General features: G+C 30.5%; 1 protein-coding gene across 7 annotated transcripts in view; it reads left to right on the forward strand.

Moving 5' to 3' along the window:
- LOC107446399 (cell surface glycoprotein MUC18) overlaps positions 1–26,256 on the forward strand; it is a 328,310-nt gene that overhangs the window by 200,504 nt on the left and 101,550 nt on the right. For all 7 annotated transcript variants that reach the window (XM_043041643.2, XM_043041640.2, XM_071184932.1 and 4 more), the window contains exons 5-6: positions 11,868–12,164; positions 23,322–23,612. In XM_043041643.2, coding sequence (XP_042897577.1) covers positions 11,868–12,164; positions 23,322–23,612 — 588 coding nt within the window. The remainder of the gene's footprint in view (positions 1–11,867; positions 12,165–23,321; positions 23,613–26,256) is intronic.

The following is a 26,256-nucleotide window of genomic DNA, read 5'->3' on the forward strand; positions in this document are numbered from 1 at the left end:
CTTGTTTCGAAAGGCATTTTGAGTGAACTTTCGAAGCTGTAAACAATTTTGATGTCACTTAGCACCAAAAATGGTGGCAACTTCGTAAAAGAAACTATAACAATAACAACTATATAAAACCGGCCATAATAACCATAACAATCCCATGGATAGTTGGTGGTGTTGTGAAACATTTAGAATGTTTTTTCTTTACGACTAACTGTGTAAATTAAAGACAAACAGCCACCATGTTTGTTATTTAGTAACTCTAAAATTTGTAATCACAGAAAGATATGTTGCACATAAGAATCAGCAAAGTTATTTTTTAAAGACAATATAAAGTAAGAATCAGTAATTTAGGTTACATACACATACACTATTTCTGAAAATAAAATGAGTTTGTAAATCATACTTATGCGTAGCAGTGATAATATTAGGACGAATTCGAATTAGGCTTAGAAGAGGAGAAACGGATAGAAATTACACTTTATAAAATTATTTAATTAAAATTACAGAGATTCGAAAATTAAGTATAAATATCCCTATTACACAAATTAAAATTTTCATACATGTTTTTAACAGCAAAGTTTAGTTTCTGTAGGTGAAATATAATATTCAGAACATCCGAAAACACTTGCTAACTTGGCATCAATTGTAATCAATTAATGTAAAAAATTACAGAGCTAAGAGTTAGAGTTTTCGAAGCGAAGATATTTAACGTTTGGTGTAAAGGTGAGTGATCCCGGTGTAAACTGCTTTCTGTTTCAGTGTTTAGAGCTTTCGTATATCCTTCAAATTGTACATTTAGGCTTGATAAAGTTTTAACTTTAAAAAAATGTTCCTTCCCACAGCCTCTAGGTTGTTCTACCAAATTCGGAGAGAAATTACATCCCAGTTTTTATAGTTCAAGGGGTTTTAAAATTGCTCTGTTATACACTACTTTTTCACTAAATAGCAGGGTAAAACCAGGTTTTGGATGTAGATAAGACTCTGCAGCTTAAAATTCAAAAAAGCCGAGTTAGGCGGGACCGATCCATTCTCATTTTAACTGTATGAGGAGAAAAAAAACTCTTAAAGCCCATCATAGTTAGTTTGACAGCAAGGAGATGATCTACAATGATTGTTTACCACCAAGGATATAACCACGGTGTGAGTTAGCATCATCATACGGAACGACCAGTCATTGACGAGATTTAAATCTGGACCATCTCAACAGGAAGCGAATGTACGAAACTGTGTGAAGAGAAAAAAACTCTTAAAACCCCTCATAGTTAGCTTGACAGCAAGGAGATGATCTACAATGATTGTTTACCACTAAGGATATAACCACGGTGTGAGTTAGCATCATCATACGAAACGACCAGTCATTGACGAGATTTGAATCTGGACCATCTCAACAGGAAGCTAATGTACGAAAACAATAAAAAAAAGGGTTTTTATATGAAGTAATAGTAATAAAATAAAAGTGATATCGATTTGAAATTTCCACAAAGTAGTAGTTAACCTTATTTAAATCATCGACGCTCCAATGGTTTCAAAACATTTAACATTGCGCTTATAAACAAATAAATACAATTAAAGACGAGACAGATAAGTTGTTTCCCAATACACAAAAAGTATTTTTAATTAGAGAACAATATACCTAAAGAAGCCGCAGAAAAAAATGGCAAATTTAAGCTTCTTTTGATTTCTTAACATTTGTAAGAATCCATGCATAATACTAAACAAAATAAAATCAATTCTAAAACTCAGTATTAATTAAACTAAAGCGAATTCAATATTCATCAAAATCAATTTAAAACACAGGAATAAAAATTTCAATTATATCCTTCCGCTGAAAAAACTTTTCATTGATTTCAAATATTCGATAAATTCCGTTTCATTAGGGTCAAATGCCTGAGATCGTAAAAGCAACCACTTAAGTTCAAGAGTGTGAGTTTCCCAATTTTCACAATTTAACTTTTTTTCACGAAGGAAATAAAAAAAACTGATACACTTAAACGAACGGAAGTTGAAGGTTTGTAATTAACGAGGTACCATCACTTAAGAAGAAATAAACAAAATTAGCAAAGCTCTTGAAAAATAAAAAAAGTTCGATCGCTAAATGAAGTAAAGGACTTGCCGTTATTAAAGCTTGATACCTTATAATTGCCTCAGATAATTAGTTGGGGATATAGGAGAAATTTCTTTTATGTTATCCTTTTTAATATGTACTTAGTTCCTTAACACTAATATTGAATTTTAATTGCATATCAAATTAACTATAAAATTTTTCAACCATTTTTATCCTTCAGTTTTTTTTTATCTATCTTTTGGATTTTTCTAATTCAACTCTTAGTAAAAAAAGAAGAAAAAAATTATATTTTGTCCTTTTAAACACTAAAAAGATTTATATATACTAAAAAAAATATTACTTATTATTTAACTCAATGAATTTATGAGTAATAAAATCCTTTATTTGGATAAACACTTACTAAAATTCAGTATATGGATAAGTAAATAAGTTTTTGTGAATTAAATAAGTTTATCTTTCTAATCACACCATAGATTGTTATTAATAATAAACCTCTTTTTATTATATAATGAAGTATAACATAATAAAACCTTCCATGTGATAAAATATCAATTAGATTTGAGTTTACGGGGAAATAATAAATAAATATATGTATTCGGATATAAGGCTTTTATTCTAATCACTGAGTAAATTTAAACTCCCTTTAAAACCTTTCTAAGTTAAATAACCCACTGCAATGATGATACGAGATGATAACACGAGTTGATACGAAAAGATAAACACTGATTAAAACTTAATTTATGCTAAATATCAAATTAAGCTTACAAGTAAACAAAGTGCAACGCAAGTTTCTATGCTTATAACGATAATGCGCCAATACCGCATGTAATTGCCTTTTTATTTTAAAAGGATGTTTAAATGCGATTTAAGTTAAAATTATTAAATTAAAACAATCTAACATATAAACAATCTACGCCCCCCCCTCATTGGGCAGCGGTAAAATTATCAAAGGTTGACTGGTCCACAGGGACAAAAAATTTTGGGAGTATTGCCATAGGACATGGCATATAAACCGTTTATTCAGTTAAATTTATTTTTCAGTTTTGTAGCTTTTACTAAATGTGTGGTAATAAGAAATATAATTTTAAAAATCAGAATTTCCGATGAACCATTACCACATATACGGAGAAAGTACCAATTGAATGGTTTAAATATTGAATATTTTAGTTTTTTCAAAATTATGTTTTCTTTTATATTATTTCTTTTTCCCTAGAAATGTTATTACCACAATTTCACCAATTTTTTTTTCTCTGTGTAGTGTAAAAACAATCTAATTTAGCATAACTTTTTATAAAATATGTCCTTCATTTTCTTAAAAACAATTAGTTTAACGATATTTTACATAAAACAGTTATTTTAAATGAACCCATGCATGATTGATTATGTAAAAAAAAACTTATCATGAGGAATAAAATTCTTTATTTTTTACAGTAAAAAATTGTGACTAAGCATAGATATTTTTTTTTCAGAATTATGTTCCTCATACTTTTCATTTTGGCAAAAAGCCTACTCTATCTTTTTTTGTTGTTGATATCATCTAAATCATTTTCTTGTTCTGTTGTTTATTTGGCAATATTTTTATCTTTATCCACCGATTCATGAAGTGCAGTAAAAAGAGCATATAGTACTATTTAAAGTTGCATGTTTTTGGAATCACTTTTTTCCTTTCTTTTTAAATGTTTTTATTTATTTCTTTTTTCAATCAAATAAATTTCGGTTCATGTTTTTAAGAATAATGGGAATATATTTCGATGTTCTCTTCACAGAAGAAAGGGGAACTAGACTAAGTTAAAAAATTAATTGAATTTCATTGCAGCAGAAATTTAATGCAAACAAATATATCAGTGTGTGAGCTCTGAGATATGGAGAAACAGGTACACTCACCGAATTATTTCAGTTTTCAAGTTGCAAGCATTTTCTTAACCACCTTCACTTTGGACCTGCCAAGTCATCATTTCTACTTGACCCCCCATACCAAATTATATAAAAAAAATTTTTTTGAAAAAATAATAATATCCTATTATCCTATTCATAAATTTTAAATCTGTAAGAACATTTTACATGAATCTGGTTTGAACAGCTTGGCTAAGGGATGCCAAGAAGATTCCCAGGATTCCAATGCATACTTCATTTAAATATCCATTTTAATAAAAAAAATGCTGTAAATCAACATTACTATTTCTATTTAACATTTTCCGGTGAAAAATGTCTGTTCTTGAAGGTTTTTGTGCCGTATTATTATTATAATATTGTTTCTTATTATACGTTTTTTTTTCCTTTTTTCTCAATCAATTAAATTTTGGTTCCAGTTTTCGAAAATAATGATTAGATATTTAAATAGAAGAAAACTACGACGAAAATGCGGGAGTTCTACTTAAGTAAGAAATAAATTTATTTTTTCTTCTTTTTTTTGCGTTAGCTTTCGAAGCTTTTTGTTTCGACCCAAAATCATCTGCATATACATGAAAATCTGCAGTATTTAATCTCATCACTTCTACGTTAGTGCATTCACAGTTGAGTGTGGTCCTATACAACAAGGGGGAAAAATATTTGTAAAAAAAATTTCTCAATTTATTATTAAAAAATAAAAAATTAAATAGTCTTAAATTATTGTCGAAAGTATAAATATGAAGAAAAATAAATAATTAAAAAATGAAATTGAAAGTTAATATCAAGAGAAAATAAACCCTCCACTGATAATACGGCATGGTACCTGGTATACCCTAAACTAATGTTTCTTTCTTCTTCTTTTTAAATCTCGGGTTACTATCAGGTATACATTTACTCGGTATATCCTGCACCGATATGTGCCACTGCCCGGTTTATATTTGTCCGGCATAGTCGCTTACTACAACTTCTACGCTGCCCTGTATACCTCATACAAAAGTATTATTTTTAAGTAAAGATGGCAGCAACACCTACTGTTGAGTTAAGCTTTTCAAATCATAGGTCTAAGTATCTCTTGCGCGTGTGCGACCTTGTGCACCTGTGCGGATAGCTTGTAGGGGTTAATAGCTCCAGTGGTACGATTAGCATTGGTCCCTAAAATGAGGTTAAAGTATTAATCAATTCGTGCCTTCATTTGGGCAGAGCATTAAATATTTCCAGTATAAGTGGACATAAATGAGTAACATGCTTGGAAATTCGTTATAAATGTGAATTTTTTATGTTATTAAGTATTTAAAATTTTATTTAAATCAAAGGATTGACTTAGAAACTGGTAAAACATTCGGAAATTATTTGACCGTGAAATATCAATGCATTTTTTTTACAACCGTCGTTGAACAGCAGACCCAATATTTGGGTTTACGACTACTAATGTTCAACTCCGTAGCCTTGTAGTTTTGAACCCAATCCAGAAGACAAGGGAACTCCTGGATCAAGCATAGGGAGAAATTTGCCTTCGTGTAGGACTTTTCGATGGAGCTAACCCGCTTTTGCGTTTCATGGAGAGGAAGACCGCGAGAACCTCTCACGGTTAGCCTGATGGTAAGGGGACTCTAACCCATGATCCGTCTACCACTGAGGATATTTCACGTCAGCACTGTGGTCGGTGTAAACCGGATACAGATTCGTATCTACCAGCCATCACCGGGATTCGAACCTGTCCACCTAATTGGAGGGTGAACGCTCTATCCCTGAGTCATCACGGCTCAACATCGATGCATCATGAGAAGTGAATTAGATATGAATATTTCGGATACCCCATTAAAAAAATACTTTAATTTGAAGTAATTAATTAGTTTTCATTTTCTTTCATTATATTTTCTTCAGATATGAGTTTTTGATTTTAAATTATGTCCGGAAAACAATTAAGAATGAAAATAATTAAATAATTTATTTAGGAATATTCAAAAACATTACACAATGAAAACTTTTACAACATACCAAAACGCTACAAATCTAATAATTCTAGAACGTTATGGAGTCAATAACGTTAGCAGTGTCTTCATGAATATTCCATTCCGCAATGGTTTGAATGGAAAATTTTGCAGACTTATAATATTTCTTTTTTTAATTTAAGAATTTGTCATATTAGGTTTATTCAGCGGTATGCTTATACTAATGACATACCAGAAACTTAACTATGTCTTGAAATAAAAAATAGGATTTTGACTTATTCAAATTGACACACATATTTTGTTTATCATAAAAATAGTTATTTTTACTCAAAATAATTTTAGCTTATTAGCTATTATTTTATTTAAAAAAGCAGTAATGTTTTATTTTCATTTATCATTCACTCAATACATTTTATTTTACATTTCCGACTAAAGTAAATGCTAACTTATACTCTTAATTAAATTATTATATTAAAATAAAAAACTAATTTAAAATACATTTATATTTTTTATTAAAGAAGAAATTTAAACATCTAATTTGCTTTGTATTTCCGAAAATATGCCTTTAAAGTATACGATTTTAGTGGAAAAAAAATCAAACATTTGAATTGCTAAATCAAATTCCACTACTGTTAAAAAAAGTATTTAAAAATTATTTAAAAAATGTGCTCTTCGGTGTCTTATTAGAGCATTAATTAGAGAGTAATTCATTATTTAACAACAAATTCGTTAAGTAATTTTTAATTTTGATTTTTCGTATTTAAAAACTTGATTCGGATTAAAAAAATTTCATATGAAACGTACCTTTTCTTTCAACAACCGTGCTCATGAGGGAATAAACAGAAACTAGGTAATTAAAAAAAACATAAGATATGGTTTTTGAAATTTTTTAAAATTAAATATCACCACTTGCCTAAAGAAGTGTTTAATTATCCTAATACTCTAAATAAATACCAGTGAACTATTAATAAAGTTAAATCATTTTCCTGAAGCTATTTGATAAATACTTTTTGAAAAAATATTAAAACATTTTGAATTCAATTCTTGTAAAAAATAGTAGCATAATTTCCTTCTCATATTATCAGCGGAGTTTAAATGCAAATTTTATTTTCATTTAATTTTCCATTTTTAGTTTTTATAAATATAATCTGAATTTATTTTACATTCGTAGTCCTTAACTATCAGAATTTTTATTTAAAGCTTGTAAATATAGTAGAATATGTTTAACAAAAGAATGTTTGAGTTACAGTAAAGAAAAATTAAAATTATTTTGGAAAATAAAATCGAAATGTTAAAAGATTTGCTTAACCTCAAGAAACATCTATTATTATTTAAATAAATAATTTAGCTTGCATGTGGCACTTTTTATTATTTCAAAAGTAAAAACATTAAAATGCATGCTTTTTGCATTTATGAATTATCGAAATAACTCTTAATATTTTATTCAATAATTAAATTAGCTTCAACGATTATTGGTAATAACCAAACAGCAGGAATCAAATATATCTGTTGTTGGTTAGCTGAGCTACAAAACACATAAAACATAAAATAAACATTTACTAATCACGTGACTTTGTGCTGCCATCTATATTCATTTCGAGAACGATTTCAGACAGAAACATTAGGGTTAAAAATGAACAAGAAGGGAAAACGTCTTTCATCTCAATTAAAAACTCAAGAACAAACTTTTTTCGTGATAAATCAAAACAAAGTTCAATATCAGGAGTTCGTAAAATACGTCACCTTCTTTGTCACCTCAAAACACTTTTAATCTAAACAACGGCGCGTCGTGTAATTGCAATGTATTTGTCACCTCCTAAATTTACCAGAATTTACAAAAAAGCGCTAGACATCGATTTTGCTGAAGCTCTGTTGGGAGAAGCGAAGAAAGCATCCTGGTGATTTAAAATGCATCACACTTCATAGAGCCCTCTCGGGAAATATGAGGATGAAGATTACTAGGATACACAACGGTTACGATATTTCGAAGAAAGGCTGAACAATTCAAGGACGGTTTCAGGGAAGCAAAACCAATTTTGCTGAGAGCCCTATGTCTGCGCTTGTTTCTTTTATCGTAAAGTATTTATTTTGAGTTACATATATCTATACAGATATATATTTTTTAAGCTTGAGATAGAACATATTTGTTCGTCGTGAAAGGACTCTCTTGAAATTACCTGATAATACAGTGGAGATATTGTTATGGAACTGGATGGACTTTTATTGGTTTTGAAGGTCATAAGGTCATGGATCTTATGGGTTTTTTTGCCTTTTGATAAAAAATTTAATGATGTGATATTTTTTAATATGTTTATTTCTTTTTCCAAAATATTTTTTAGAGAAAATAAAAGTATATGCTTCAGTAAGATTTATTTTCGCAGAAAAATGAGCATTTATATTTTAATAAGAGTTGGTATGGTATATTTTCAAACATAAGCAGAGAAGGTTTCGTCGGGTTGGACTAGTTTGTAATCGGGGCTCGGCTTATATTCGTACTTCATCGACTCACATTTCACGACTTCACTCTCTAAAATCAATTCTCAACCAATACTCCCAACTTAGTATCAAGAAAAAGAGACTTTAAATTGACTTTTGCTGCTTTTTAAAGTCATAAGGATCTTATAGGTTTCTGCCTTTTGATAAGAAATTTAATGGCGTGATATTTTTTAAAATATAATTTTTTTTCTCCAAAATATATTTTTAGAGAAAATAAAAGTATATGCATCAGTAAGCTTTATTTTCGTACAAAAATGAACATTTATATTTTAATAAGAGTTACGATGGTGCATTTCCAAATTGTTTCGTCGGGTTGGGCTAGTTTATAATCGGGGATCGGCTTATATTCGGACTTCGTCGACTCACATTTCACGACTTCACTCTCTAAAATCAATTCTCAACTAATACTCCCAACTTATTATCAAGAATAAGAGACTTTAAATGAACTTTTGCTGCTTTTGAAAGTCATAAGGTCATGGATCTTATAGGTTTTTGCTTTTTGATAAAAAATTAAATGGCGTGATATTTTTTAAAATATTATTTTCTTTTCAAAATATTTTTTTAGAGAAAATAAAAGTATATACATCAGTAAGATTTATTTTCGTAAAAAAATGAACATTTATATTTTAAAAAGAGTTGCGATGGTGCATTTCCAAATTGTTTCGTCGGGTTGGGCTAGTTTATAATCGGGGATCGGCTTATATTCGGACTTCGTCGATTCACACTTCACTCTCTAAAATCAATTCTCAACCAATAAACTCCCAACTTAGTATCAAAAATAAAAGGCTTTTATACCTACGATATATCAGACCTTATTCTCCTCCTGTCTTTTCTACCCTAACTGACAGATTATAGCTTAATATAGATGATATTAATAATTGCATGCCTAAACTCAATATTAAACTTTTTAAGGGTGCACAAAACAACAATGTTATGACAATTTAAATGACATTTCAACTTGGACCGACTAGAAGATTTATCCTAGAATATCCCAGATTAAGATTTATCCTAGATTATTACAGATTTATTTTAGCTGCAGCCTTTTCATTCTACGACGCCTACCTGTCACTATTCTATCAACACCAACTAATCTTTAACTTGCATCTGCATTTTATAATTTTTGTTTTAAACTTTAGCTGGGAAGCGACCCTTTCTTGAAGCTGCGGATAGCCGTGGGGGGGGGGTTAGGGTCCAAATGTTAGATCCCGTGTCCCATCACTGTTAAAAGGAATTTTCTTTTAAATTATAAAAACAATAATCACTGCTCTTTTAATTCAACTGTATTAACATTGTACTTATCAATGTATAATTATCATATACAGTTAACTATACAATTAATAACTTTATATTCTAAACGTTTAGTAAACGTTCATAATTTTTTTAAAACTATACCTGTGCATTAATTATCAGTATCATTTATAAGCTTAACTTCAGTACTATTCATAAGTGATTTTGTTTTCAGCTCTTTAAGTTTAGCTCTTAGAATTTAATCTCTGAAATTCATAATTAAAATAAACGATATAATTAATCCTGTAGTCGCCATTCGGCTTTTTCTTCATTTTTAAAAAGAATTATTGTTTCTTGTTTATAATTATTACAACAACTGATGTACCGAAATTTCAGTTTTAAAAATACGTTGTTATAGTAATAAAACTGCGCTTGTTACAGGGTCTTTAAATTTGACTGCTTGCTTAAATTTAAAGACAAATTAGCAATGTAACTAATTTTCTCTGGTCGCTATCAATCTGTTTTTTCAAACACCTTTTTTTATGTACAATTTCATTCCAATGGAAAACAACATCTTTCCTGTTTTTATGTAATTTACGATTTAAATTAACAACTGAAAAATCATTTATAATGTATATTGTATTTCCATATTGAGATTCAACAAATATTAAAGAAACTCAAACGTATTAATTATGCTTCCACCCATCTGTCTCCAATCTGAAATTATAAAAAAAAATGTTTCTTCTTATTTACACAAGCTGCAGCAAATAATGTGCCGGAAGTAAAGTTTAAAAGTTGCAGTATTCGAAATTATCACTCTTGTTATTGACCCTTTGAATTTAACAGTTTCAATAGAAGTTCAAACACGGTTTCAGAAAATTCAAAATTCAATGGGGTTTCCTCACTCAAACTTCGATAAAGCAAATACCTCTGAATTATTCATAAACCTAGAAATTAAAACATGGTCTTCTCTAAATTTCCTGAATACCTCAAACATAAAAGGATCTCCGCTCTACCGTAAAATTTCCGCCAAGGCGTTAATTAATGCAAACGATAGGAAGGAAAATCTTGAACATTCCAGAATTTCCTTTACTACCGATATGGTATAGCCAGCCCTGCATACCTATACCTTTTAAAACAGTGATATAAAGATCGAAACTTCACGTTTAATTAAAGATTAATAGGGAAAGTGCCATGATGATGAGATATCTGTTGTGATCGCCTTTACTGTAAATAAATGAAGCTGAACTTGTTGCTGTCATGTCGAGTATTGCTTAGCAACAGTAATTTCGGTTATGAGGATATTGCATCTAATATTTATTGGATTTTACAGTTTTCTATTTGCATTATCTCAAACAAGTGTACATTTTTGAAGTTTAAGAAAGTAAGTCCAAAATTCTTGAAATTACCAAGTAAGTGACAGAATATTTTAGCCTTTGGCTTATAAATTTAACATACGTATGATAAAATTGATATATTGCAGCTTGTAACACAGATGCTTAATATACAAGACAAAACTAACTTGTTAGTCATAATTTATTTGCCCTTTTTGCGGAATTTTCTTTATCAAATTCAAATATTTCAGTAGTTTTGAATGAGGCTCAGAAGATATTAATTTCAAAGCGTAGTGGCATAAACGTTCCTTTTTAACACGGTACTAAAAGGAAAATAGTACGGAATCATATAAAAGAATGAAAAAATATTGGAAATAGTGTGCTTTCATTTTTTCAAATGACTTTTTGATTACAGCGCTAACCTTCATTTTCATTTAAGAATTGTTCCTTTTTATATACACCCTTCAACAACAAACTGCTTCACAGACCATAGAACACACAAACATATAGTGCTACAACAAAACAGCAAGAATTACTTTAGGAGGTTCACTCTTATTTTTTTCAATTACTATGCCTAACGTTCTATATTGAACATGAAATTCAACTTTGAACAAAATATAATATATGTGAATATCAAGCAATAGAGCATTCACTAATGATAGAAAGATTTTTGACACAAATTAAAATTTAATTGTTCGAGTCAAATATAAGTAATGAGAATTTGAAAATTTCTTAAAACATAGCAGCAAGCTTCAGCGAAAGTCGACCGGTAAATTTAAAGCTGTTACAGCTTATACAAAAGAGCTTTATGGCAACTGATTCGTAAGACAACTAGTTTCTTTCTCCAAGTTTATATTCCTTATCAGTATTCGAAGAATTCAAGCGTATCTATTTAATTAAGTTTTTTCATTGCAGTAAGACCTCTGGATGTCCGGATCATCACACTTCAGCCTCACCTGTCAGCAGGAAAGAAAGTAACTCTGGAGTGTGAGTCTACAGGTTCGAGACCGAGAGCAGTGATGACGTGGTGGAAGGGCTCTCAGAAGATTCAGACAGGCAATGAAGTCATCTCAGACAATGGGAACCTCACCTTGAGTACTCTGTCCTTCGTCCCGACAGCAGAGGATCACGGGAAAAAGTTCACGTGCACGGCTGAGAACCCTTCCCTCCCCAATAGCCTCATTGAAGATACTAGAACCATCACTGTACATTGTAAGTATATAGCTCTTATTATATTAAAAACCTTTTGCGGCAAAAATATGCTTGCAAGTTGAACAATATTAATATCTAGAATCCATAGCTTCATTAACCCATTAACGATTGGTTAATTTTCAAGAAAACTGTCATAAAAGTGCCTATTTTCTCAAATACACGCATTTGATTGGTGCTGACATCTAGTTTAAAATAAACTAACTATCTACAATGATAAATACACAAATGGGTGACCTTTGTGCTAAAATACAAACTAAGGTAAACAACGTTTAGGAGCACAAAAATATTTATAAATGCAGACAGCTGTTTCGGATGCTCAAAGGGCAACCTTCATCAGTGCAACAGAAAGAAATCAGAGAAAACAGGGTAAATATAAAGAAAGGTGACGTCACAAGGGGGTTAGAGCAACGGCCAATAGGAGGGTTGTTCTTCAATTATTGATTTAGATTTTTATGAGTCCTATAATATTTTCAAAAATTCCAAACTGTTGGTCAATGACCTATCCAGCATTCCTTGTCTTTCTCCTGTTTGGAAATCTATGATTAAACCTAACTAAACCCCCCTTTTTTGCTCCTTGCTTCCCATTCGTCGTCATCCATTCTCCCTTCCCTCCTATTGGCTGTTGCTCTAACCCCCTCGTGACGTTACCTTTCTTTATATTTACTCTGTTTTCTCTCATTTTTTCCTGTTTTCCATTCATATTTTTTTTCTGGCAAAACTTAGCACGAAATTCTTCAGCGATGCTAAAGATTGCAATACCTCCAACTTCAAGCAAATACTTAATTTAGAACTCATTAAGGAAAACAGTAATCATAGTCCACTAACGGCATTCCTATTATCAGACTGCATAATTTCAAAATTATATAAAAAATAGGACACAAACACACACAGTATATCCACTGGACTATGGCAAACCCGGTGAAGGAGTAACTCTGAAAAGGGTCCGATCCGGGCAAGCCATAGCTCCACTAAATATAGTGCAGTGAGCAACCAGGAACGAGTGGTGATCTACCAGGACGACCGGGTCACTGTTTTAGCAGAGACATATCATTATTTAAGACATATATTGAATAACATAAACTTGTAAATAGTTATGTAAATACTTTGTATATATATCTTATTTTTAAACTTAATGTTATTATGTATTATCAATTTATGTTATCATATCCAATTGTTAGTTCTTATCTTTTCCTGTAATTCTTATTATTGTTTTAACGATGGGGGAATTCCCCCCTATATTTTGTATAATATAAGACTAATATATTCCTATGACCTGAGAGCATAAGGTAAACTAGTTTAGAGGAATCGGTTAGTGGCGCTTCGAGCCAAACACCGAGATACAACCCATATCAAGCATCAAGCATTTTTTTCTGTTGCACTGATGAAGGTTGCCCTTTGAGCATCCGAAACAGCTGTCTGCATTTATAAATATTTTTGTGCTCCAAAACGTTGTTTACCTTAGTTTGCATCTACAATGACCTTAAAAATATCCTGGTACTGCCATCTGGTGTGTAAAATGAGAAATGAAATGGTTTCCGGGGAAAAGAAATGAACTAGTTTTATTCTTATTGGCGCGTTACTACTGAAAACTCCAACCCGGAAATTTCACGGGAGCAAGAAATAGAGGAATAAACCTCACCCCACCATTTTCACGGGAGCGAGAAGGAAGGGGTTAAGAAGATAACTTGAACCTTGCAGATGATAATTAATCCTCATCACGTCTAATTGCACAATATCATGATTCAAATATCATTATAGTTTAGCTACTGTTAGCTTTTATACCTTAGACAAACGATAATGAAAACGTAAGCAATACTTTCTATACACTGCAGTGCCTATGAATTAAAGTCATATCCTTGAACTATAGCCATGTTATTCTGTGGAAATTATGTAGCTATGTGCCTCATTAATGATGGTGGTAAGGGAATCTATAGCAAATATGGCTGTTGATAATGAATCGATTCAACAACCAATCAAAGGCGTCTAATTCAAACCTTTGAATTAGACGCCTTTGATTCCGTATAAATAGTGGGCACTCGACGCAAAGGTCAGCAGATTTTCGAGGTCGTGAATTTTACATTATACCCAGAAGACTCCAATAGTGAGAGAAGGGAAAGACTTAGAGATCGCGCAAGGACGAAAGTTATTTAAAATTTAAGACTGTTTTTCGCTGGGTGTTTAGTCGCATTAAGTTGTATTTTTTGCGAATAATATGCTGTTTTCATAACTGATGTGAGTTTGCATATCAAATTTAACCTATCAGGTTCGCTAACCGTTAGGTCACATTTAACCTATCTTTTGCCAGCGAAATCCATTTTTATTCCGAAAATAACGCAAAACGTCAAGAAAAGCTACAGAAAAAAATGAACAGCGCTTGTGCTCTAATTTTTTAATATTTAGAAATTTACTTCAATGCTGCATCATCTGGGCTCATAAAAATTTTCAAAAAGGCGAAAAAGACATTGATTTTGATAAATTTCTTCCAGGAGAGAAAATTTAACCAAATTGGAGATTTTTTTAAAAAAATAACTTATAAAACATTCTAGTTATTTGACGTTTTCGAAGCGCAGATAATTCTTAACAGCAACAGTGCGTATAGAGTTTAACATTATAGCGTTGCTTCAAGTCTAAAACCACTAAACTAGGGGTTTTTAATTTTCCTTGGCAAAAGATCTTCGAAAAACCTTGTTAACGGATTCCAGTAGAGACTATTCAGTATATTTTATGTAGATATCAAAGTCACACATTTGATCATACTACCACTCATTTCTAAACAACAACCACAGCATTAGCTATACAGAGTGCCCCGGAATTTCATGCGTTAACTTAAAGGAGAGGTAGGGCACGTCATAAAGTAAGGATTGATCATTGCATAGTAAACAGCTGGGGGCACTTCCTTTTATAAAGTGTCCGTTTGTGCCACTTGAAGCTTGCCGGAGCTTCTATCAATCTAAACTATTTTAATTTTATATTTTCCAATAATTGTTATTGAAAATTACATTCAAATTGGCCCAGGTTCATCTACTTTATCGTAATTTATTAACTTGGCATGTAACTTACGAAATTAATCAAATTATTAAATTTCATCAAAACAGCCCATTTCATCGTTCTTAAAAAGCAACTTTTGACAGTAAAGTATAGGAAACATAAAACTAAGATATTTTTGTAATTTAGACGTTTCTAGTCAAGATTTACATGCTAATACATTAAAGTACCACGTCTCAAGTGTCTATCTGAATCCTCATAATCCCATCAACCTTCCCGTCAAGCTTACACACGAAGTTCTCTCTGACATTCTTTTTTTTTTATTACTCTACAATGAAAACCAAAAGTCTTGTTTTAATTGGAACTAATCACAACAATTGCTACAATTAGTATTAATTTCAGTCTGATGTGAAACAAGTTTCATAAACTGAAAAGATTCTTAAAAAAGATACATAAACATAAATTTTACGAAGTTTTTCTTCCCCAAAGAAAGTTAATACTTCGTAATATAACTATGTTTTAATTACTTCTCATAATTAATGAAAGGCAATTTACTTACAAACTCAACAAAGTAATTCAACAAACAAACGAGCCATGGAAACATTGTTTATGATCAAAAATTCATACACTACATTTTAATTTCTTTATGGTATAAGCCGTTTCTGGATATTTCGCTCACTTAACTTTTCGTTTTTCTTTGCAAAAAAAATTGAATTATTACTCATTATTATTACAAATTAATTTATTTATCGATCAATTAATTAATTTATTTACTAACGCCTCAGGTCTGGTAGGCACAGAGTTAATATTTATCCATAAAATATGGAAAAAATAGCTTTTAAAATACACAAAACATTAAGTATACAAAATAGGATTTTTTAAAATAAATATTGATTAGATATTATGATTGAAATTTTGGAGGGCAAGTACAAAATTAAGTGAAGTTTGCTATTAAATTCGGATAGTCAAAAAATTATTTTAGAAAAATCAGTCAAAATTAATGAATTTAGTCATCAATCATTATTCAAAAAAATGCATTAAGATGAATAATGACCAAATTTGCATTTGAATTCAGAATGAATTTTCGTAACAATATTCAGAATAAATTTTAAATTACCACATTTCGTCGTTACTAATTTTTTCTTGAATGATTACAAAGGATGCCCATAGGACAAAGGAGGCATATTAAAAAATTAACACATGATTGGCACAATTGTGGCCTTCAATGCAGTTTTGATGGCAATGTAGTTATTTCATAAAATAGTTTAAAATCTGTTTTACATTTTTTTTCTGCTGTGGGTGAACCATGAATGCATAATCACATAATAAAGAAAATTTAATGATTTCCAGAACGGAAAAATGGCATAAATCAGTTATTTATGCTCTAAATTTTAATTCGTTCTCAGATACTTCATTTGTTATGTGTGTGTCCTATCCAGATTAATTTAGTTAAGTAGAGAAAAAAAATTAGAGATTAACCTATTAGAACAATGCAAGTTGTCAGATATTTTTGTACTAATTTATTTCATTACTTTTAAGAAAAGGTATTTAACCGATAATATATTTTTGAAAACTGAAATATTATTGAATTGAAGTTTGTTTTTCTAACACTATACATGTGTCGAAATATCCAAACTTGAAATTTACAATAACAGCGGGTTTGGCGAAGATAGATCTTTAAATCAAAATTATTTAAGGATATCTAATTTAACAACTTCCAAAGGATACCACAATAAACATTCAAGATTTCAGAGCATTGCAAACATTTCCCTCATACGAAAGAATAATTACTTGTTTATATACTAAAGATACTTTCGAACACTACATATGAACATCTCTTATTACCGAAATTCGTAATTATAACTACCTCCACAAAGAGTGCCGAGGAATAATATGTAACTCAAATTATAAATGCAAAAAATAAAACTACTTGGATGAAAAATGATGATTAAATTCCCTTTATCGCTAAGCATCGTCGAGTAATTATTGATTCTTTCTCTAAATTAGCAAACTGTTCGCATATAGCAAGCAATACTCCCTTAGACGATACATAATACCCCAATGGAAAATCGATGAAGAGACTTCTCTTAAAATCGCTATCGTTTCCTTTGAAAATAATGGGTTGACTCAGTTATATTGCTTATCTAAGCTGAATGCGATAATGTTTGCAACAATTACACGTTACAAAACCCCATTAAGTGTTGCTCTACATTAGGAAGGTTATTTGATTCTAATTAAGAGCATCACAGAAAGATCTTCCTCTACCAATTAATCCCATGCGTAAAATCTGTTCTCATTTCGAATTGAACATTCGTAACATAGATTCTTTGATTTTGGAGCCCATGATTCCAAAAGATATTTCCTGAAACTAAGTAGTTATAAGATTTTCTGTTTTCCCATTTTTAAATGTGTAATTAGAGTTGTGATGGATGAAAACAAAATAAATTAGCAGACATGTTGAGTTTCGAGATTTCATTTAATAAATATAAGTTAAGTGATTTTGTTTTGTAACTGCATATTTTTGGCAAATTATGTAAGGGACTTTTTCTTTTGGCCATACGTTAACTATCTAAAGTTATCTAACGTCCTAGTATTGTAGTTCTTGTTTATTATCTGCTCATTTTCTCTACGATAAATAGTATGCACATATACAGGGTGATTCTAAATAGATGGCCAAAATTTTAGGAAGTGATAGTACACACCCAAGCAAACAATTTTTATCAAAGAATGCGTGGTCGAAAATAAAACGCAAAGATGCTGGCGCATTTGGAAAGTTGTTTGATGCAAACGTGAAAGCTTCATTCCTGTGGCGAGTTACTGCGCTGCGTTACTTGTCGCCAAGATTTCGGCCGCTGCAGGGAAAGTTCGTGATATGCCTGGTGTGTTTCAAAATGTTCGCCTATATCTTCTTCGCCGTTGTACTGCGTGCATAGCCGCTGCCGGCCACTGTTTTGAACACTAATTGTAATCACATGCCATTAAATTTGCTTTTATAACTTAACTTCATCGTTCTTTGTGTGTNCGCCAAGCTTTCGGCCGCTGCAGTGAAAGTTCGTGATATACCTGGTGTGTTTCAAAATGTTCGCCTATCTCTTCTTCGCCGTTGTACTGCGTGCATAGCCGCTGCCGGCCACTGTTTTGAACACTAATTGTAATCACATGCCATTAAATTTGCTTTTATAGCTTAACTTCATCGTTCTTTGTGTGTTTTTGCCGCATATAAGAATATAAACTTCGACGCCCTCTAGCGGTTTTGCGTTTTGTTATCGATCATGCATTCCTTGATAAAAATTGTTTGCTTGGGAGTGTACTATCACTTCCTAAAATTTTGCCCATCTTTTTGGAATCACCCTGTATACAGTGTAGAAGCTCTGTTTGCAATAAAGCTAATAAAAACTGAAAATGTTAATTTAAAGCATAAAATTATGTTTTCCTTATGTTTCTTTCAATAAAAATTTTTCTTATTGCATTATCTACAGCTTATTGTCAGAATTGTAAATGAACGTTTAGGTAGAATAACTTTCGGGCATCCCCATTTTGCTTCTATGTGAGAATATTTACATTATAATTCTTACACGCGACAATTACACGCATAACAAACAATATTCCAGATCAGTGGTTCCCAATCTTTTTCTGTTATGAAACTAAATGATCGAGCTTCTTTTGGTGAATTGTTATAGAATTTTTGTTTTAAATTGGCGGCTATTTAAAAGGCATTTTGCATAAAAGAGTCCATATAAACAACAGAAATATTAAATAAGTTAAGAACTACTGATTGGATATCAATACTTATTTTACTAGTTGAAAAAATCCTAAATTTCAAAGGCCCTGCTATCTTTTTACTGAAACCTAGGGTTCCGCCCAACACTTTTAGAGAATTGTTGTTCTAGAACAAGGGTTCACAACATTGTGTCCTTTGACACCACGGTGCCCACCAATCATTTTGCTTGTGCCCACCCCTGGACAAGCGAGATAAAAAAAATATTTCAATTTTTAAATTAAAGTATAATTATCAATTACAAATTTATATTGAAAAAAAATAATTGCCCCCCCTGCTTGACCAGTATTCAGTAATATGGTCTAAAATCCAAGAAGTACGACAACTTTTGCTCTAAAGCAATAGCCTTAAACATACCAACACTTTACAATACAATACAATAAAACATACTACAATTGATCTTTTGACCGGTTATGATAAATTTAATGATAAACTACATCAGACTGTTTAGTTAGCAATCAACAATTTTTAATGTCTTGTTCGAAGTTTAAAACTCGGTGCACTTCAGTTTGTTATTGTTCATTTGAAATGATATTTTAAATCTTTACTTGCGTGTCTAACTCCAATTAAGAAGTTACCGAAAGTAAAAAAATGAAAGAAAAAAAAAAGAACAACAAAACTAAATTCCATTAATTGAGCACTATTTTAAATTGCTTACAATGACCTAAACTCACTATATACTTTAAAGATTATTTTAGAAAAAAATTTAATAAGCCTGATATATGAAGTTTCATATTATGATTAAAGTGTAGAAAAAAGTAAATAAATGTGGTGATTATAACTACTTGTAATTTGTTTACAAAGAAAAAAACCCAGAAGATTATGAATTATAAAAGGAAGAAGAGCATTGCAAAAATAAAGCTTATTGTAAGATTAATTATAGAAATTACAGTTTAAGATTGAAATATAAATCTAGGAAAGATTTAAGGTCCGTAATTAAACTTTTTTATGGCCCACATTACTCTTAAACAATGTTTCCTTATGGTAGAAAAAATTACTTATTTTCCTTTTGTTTTAATGATTTTGCGTGCGATCTTGAATTACCACAAATTAACAGTTGCTTATCTTGTTAATTTGTAGGAGCAAATAATTTCGCGTCTGTACATATTTTTGCATATTTTACATCATTTAAATGCATTGCAACATCTGAAACTAAATGATTCCTAAAAAATTATATTGACTAATTTGATTATAAAATTTTACTACTATACTTTTTTCTAAATGTATTTAACACAAAGGATTATTCATATTTTTAATATGCACTTAATATGGTTGAAAATATTTCCTGACTAATTCTATTTAATACTAAAGTAGTAAAGGTAAGCTTGCTGTTTTTACCGTTATTATTTCTTCTTATTTAAACTTGGGGTATACATATAGAACTGGATGCCTGCAAGTGATGTCATCGTAGATAAGTCGTTGTATTTGTCAATATTAAACAAAGTAAAATAAAGTAAAAAATAGTTACATTTTATTAGATTTAACCAGCTTCAAGTTATGAATGTATATGTGAAGGTTAAGTAAAAAAAGAAAAGAAAGAAAAGCTTATAAAAATCCTGAGCGACCGATATTTTTGATATATCTGACCGATGTATTTATATTATTTATGTTACAAACTATCTCAATTTTTAATTCTTGCTCTTAAAAAAAAGTCAAACTCATGCTTCTTCAATATTGTAAGAACACGAAGAAAAAGATACATTCCACCATTTCTTCGAACTAAAAATCTATAACCTTATGTTACTATCTTGAACAATACTTACAGAAAAATTACAAAATACTCTCAGTTGTAAGAAATAAGTCACAAACTAAACAAAAATCAGCCGAACTATTCCAAGATAGGGCAATAATCATCTTTCCAGTCGAACCTATAAATCATCTTTTTTCTCCTTTTTTTTTCCTTCAAGAAAGAGGTCAGATCTTCCTTGGCTAAAACAAGAATTGGAAGGAAAGGAAGAAAAAAAATGAAAAAGTAAATAAAATCAAGATATGCCTTCTGTTGTTTCCTTATAGAAGAAAAAGAGAGTGAATAGAAAATACAGACAGATGAATAAGGATAAAACCCTCTCACGTGACGGATAGTGAGTATAAATCACTGCCATATTCCTCATCTGAAGCTGTCTCTCATTATGAGCAAGGAGAGAGTAGGAGAAAAGGGAGGAGATCCCAAAGAGTTTCTTCTAAAGCAGATCCCAAAGAGTTTCTTCCAAAATGATGCTGATTCCCTCTGCAGGTAGTGTAAATATGGATGAGATGCTTGGATGGCGTGTCAAGGGAGAATGATTAAATTTTTTTCCGGATATTTTCCTGATTTTTTTTTTCGTTCTCACTTCTGGTGGGGCTTATCGTTTGGTTAAATCCGCACGCAAGGCGTTGGGTAAACGGAAATAATCTTAATAAAATTCACCGTGGAATAAATACTTATTTTCCTCACATTTTTTTCGTAGAAATATTGCAATCTGTCTTATATATTTTGTGATTTAAAAGTTGTTGAAAGATATTCTTACTGTTTCATGCAACTTAGCAATAAATTTATTTTTACTTGCGGTTTTAGTCATTAACTGTGACTGTTAAGGTAATAGCTGTGCGGTATGGATCAGAACTAGCTGAATTATCAATGAATTAATTAAAAATTTGATTTGGCGTGATCGGGTACTTGCACTTCATTAAGAAGAAGACCACATATACCCACACATGTGACGTATGACGTCAGCGCCAGCTAGTTGTTTGTAAGTGAAATGGCGTGCTGAAGTTGAGCTGAGCACATTAGTTGAAATGTTAATTTAAGTAAAGTTAATTAAATGCAAGGCCACATCGTGCATTGGATTTGTTAAAATATAATTACTTCTCGCCTACGTCTTTTATTTGACTTAGATTTATTATTTGCTAATGTATCTAATTGTAACTGCAATTTATTTTTATTTTGTGCACCTGGCAACTTCAATGCATAATTAGTTCATGTTCTAAATGGCTTAGTGCTTGTCTTTGTATTGAGTTAGAAATATAAAGGGAAAGAATTGAAATCTTTGTGAAAGAATATAGTATGTGTCACTTAAGAGAATTGTTACTTAATGGACTTGGCTTACTTGAAATCGAGTTTAAGAAACAGTTGCTAACGTAAACAAATGCTAAGTTTGAATATCCAATCAGGATCGAGATACCCGCACTACGTCAATTGCAGGCATCCCATTGGAAATAGAGAAACAATTACAAAATATATTCATTTATTGAACCACATTAAGTAGATCCAAAACCAATTTACAATATAGTCAAAACAAACACCAGTCTTGTTCTGTTCTAAAATAAATTAAAAATAAAAAAGAAGTTCACACGCGATGAATTTTGATAATGTCATTGCAGGTTTTCTCATTTCATTATTTTTCTTACTTTTGTTAGCCTCGTTGATTTTAGTCTTATAAGTCCTGACAGTTGCTACAAGCCAATTAGTTCAAGTTTAGATCGTTTGTGAAAAATGGAGTCGGTAAAAAAAACTCTTTCAATTAAAAAAATTTTTTTTTAAATCTTGCGACACTCGAGATGCAGGCAAAAATTCACCGAGGCTGTTGAGATTTGTAATTTGCCATACAAACAACAAAATATTTCATTTTATATTTAGTTACTTTCTAATGTCACACAAATAAAATATAGTTAATAAATTAGTAAATTAAATTATTCCAAAACACTGATTTTATCGAGTATTCTCGTAAACAATGAATTTCTAAATCAATCTTAGGCAATTATTCCAGATATGCGAATCCTTCATTGATATCGATAGTACATTAAGCTTTGAGTGTTCTATTGAATATATTGATATAATGTCTAGTTTATTTAAATAGGGTGATCTGTTAAATTGGTAAAATATTTAATGGCAATCAAGTAGTTATTCTCTTGAAATCAAATACTTCTTCAGTAAAACCAAAAATTTTTCAATAAAGATTTAGGGGGCAATTTTTGAAATTATTGCAGCGTAAAATCAAACGGTATTGTTTTTGCTTTTTTTTTCATCAAACTTCTGTTACTTAAATTGTTGGTTAGACAAATTTTATTGTCATTATAATTAGCTTTTTTTATTTTATTGATCCTTTTAACTTACACTATGCTTACACTATTTATATAGTTTAGTCTTGCATTTTCACTCTTAGTTTGTAAGCTAAATCTTTGATTGACATTTGAAATTAGTCTAAGTCTTTAAAAACATTTAAATTTGCTTGGCATGTTCCTTAATCTATTAATATTGACCACAGCTTTAGCGTATTTCTGTAGGCTTCAGTGTATTATACTAATCCCTCAATAATCAATGAACAAACACTTTAGAATTGTAATGAATATGATGCAAATATAAACATATGCTTATTCCAATATAAAACTTCATATTCATAATTAATATTTTTCAGATATACCAGAACTTAGATTAGCATTAGGAGCCAGCATTCAACATACTGCCATTAAAGAAGGAAGTGACGTCTACTTCGATTGTAACATCCGCGCCAATCCATGGGTCCACGACGTCAGTTGGAGATTTGAAGATAATTTGTTATTCAGCAATCTAACTGGTGGTATCATTGTAAGCAACCAATCTCTCGTTCTGCAAAGGGTGAAAAAAGAACATAGAGGAAGATATCAATGCGTAGCAACGAACAGTGAAGGTGAAGGGAGGAGTGAAGAAGTACCACTTGATGTTCAATGTATGTTTCATTACCTATTAATTTTTAACGCACAGGTTTTGCAGTTTTATAAGTATTTGTTTGACAGAAAATAAATTTATGATCCAAATTATTTCAAACAGTTTTGCACAAAATTTAAGAAAAGAGGATTTAGTTGCGTTCCTATAAAATGTGTTTTAATTTGTACTAAAATAAGTTTTTTTTCAATAAAAGTTTAAAACAAATGGCGTCACACTGCCCCAAAACATTCATTATTGTTCAAAACCATATAAAGCATGCTCTTTCGATCAATTCCAATACCCAAATTAAATTTATTTTTTAAGAATATTGCCAAGGCTGCTTCAAGGCAGAAATCTTACATAATTTTCATTAAAATAAAAGTAAATACATAATTAAGACTCCAGGCTGAATGAAATATTGATCCAGGCAGCAATGAAAGTGTAAAATTGGATACCCGCAAGTGACGTCATACGTGGTATTTCGTGGCATCTGTCGATTCTGAAGCCAATCAGGTTTGACATACACACTTCATGTCACTCTCAGAAATTAAATAAATCTGGTGTAAATCACGTGGTTGGACATAATCACTTCACTTCTTCTCGAGTTGCATGTACCTAATTGGCTATCTAAACTACTTCGCACTGATCTAAATCCAATAAAAATGCCCCCAACTTTCCTCCTATCCCTGAAATCTTAACCATATCACTGGAAATAAAATGCGACCTAAATCATTTGAAAAACATTAAAAAAAAGTTTTCCACCCATTTTGCGTTTAGCTAAAGTTTGCTTGGTTTCAGTATAAGTTTAACTTGTAGCGACAATCACTAAAATTAATCTTTGGCTTGATACTGGAATTCTGCAGTATTCCTACCAGATATTTACGACCAATATTTTGCAGTATTTATACCGGAATAAAACTAAAAATCAATATCTCCTACTTGATAATTATGCTTAAGAAAGAAACATTCTTACGAATTACTAATGCCTAGAAATAATTTAAGTTATATTCGTACTAAATATGTTATGAAATCACACAAACTCAAAAAAGTAAAGTTATTTATCTATTAACTTAATGCATGCAAGATTTAAAGAAGGGTCAGTCCAAATTTAATAAGCTTCAGTTACGTAGAGCTTGCTGCCTAACCTTTCTAATTTGACAATTTGTAAACATATAAAAGTGATTCTGCCTGTCCCTTGTGGATTGTGGTTATAGAGATTAAACTAGTTACTGGTTGGTGGTCATAGGAAACTGATTTTATCTGTTCTTAATGGTTAGACCTGGTCCTTAGAAGTTACTGGTTAGACTTGATGCGAAACTCTTTTGCCATAAATGTAGCAAAGTAAGATAAAACGAGAAAAAGTTAATCATGGCTTTAAAAGGTATATGATAATACCATATGAATCATCCGAAAATAATTAATTTGCTCAATGCATATAGATTATGAAAAAAGCTACCTGTTAGATTGTTTACCAGGTATCGGAGTACAGGTATTTTCATTTGATATTAGTCATTTCGATACTTTTAGCTTATTACTATAAAATGAGCTTGGAAAATGATCTTCAAAAATTTATAATTCCCCTAGATATCAATAATAAAGTTTTAAATATATCACTTTTGCTCTACTTATATCTTCAAAATGAATAAATTTAGATTTTTTAAAAATATCTAGTACTTAATGTCTTTGTAATTTAAATGGAAAATGGCAGAGAGGGCAAATACATGAATTACGGAATTAGCCGAAATGTATGCATGGTTAACTAAATACCATTGGAGAATCTCTGGAACAATATTAGGCAACAGATAACAAGCCTAATAGACGCACGAATTCGTGATTTACTTTGAGCAATACATGCAATATACGTAGTTTGTAATAAATGTATAATGTAATGTATTCATTATCAGCGACATTTCGAATATTACTTAGTCTTTACTGTAAACACAATGTGTGAAACAGTTTCAAAATAAACTAATGTGCTATAGCTAGAATTAAATATCTGTATGAACTATGAAAATATTCATGTTTAAGAGAAATATTTCGCATCGGATAGAATATATTTTGCAACAATGATATCATTTGTACAACTACAATAAACAATGTACTTTAAGCATAGTGTGCGGGATTTTATAGCTAAGTGTCAGCTTACATAATACCGATAATATAAATTTTTACAACTTAATTTGAATGAAAATTTTTGTCTCAATAATTTGATTCAAATATTGATTTATTGCCACTGCTGATCATTATGTATTAAAAGCATATCAGTGTCCGTATGTTTCAATAAAACAAGTATTGTTTATTAATGTTAAATAAAAAGATTTAAAGCAGTTTGATTAAGCAATTCTTAAATATGAATTAATATACTAAATATACTAAATTAATATACATATATTTGTATATATATGCGAATTTTTTAATATTTCAAACAATTGAACGGACTTAAATGTATTTTACATCATTAGTCGTGATCATAAAAATTATGAATGATGTAGTTTAAAAATACATTAATATGATATGAGAAAGTCTTAAAAACATATGTGTATAAAAATATAAAAATATGTGAAACACTTTAATTTAACTAATTAAATAATTGGAATTGCATATTGGAATAATAAAACTATCTTTCAATGCCTAGAATACATATTACATTAGCTTTAACTATAAAC

This window comes from Parasteatoda tepidariorum, chromosome 9, assembly GCF_043381705.1.
Source record: "Parasteatoda tepidariorum isolate YZ-2023 chromosome 9, CAS_Ptep_4.0, whole genome shotgun sequence".
In the NCBI taxonomy this organism is placed as follows: domain Eukaryota; kingdom Metazoa; phylum Arthropoda; class Arachnida; order Araneae; family Theridiidae; genus Parasteatoda; species Parasteatoda tepidariorum.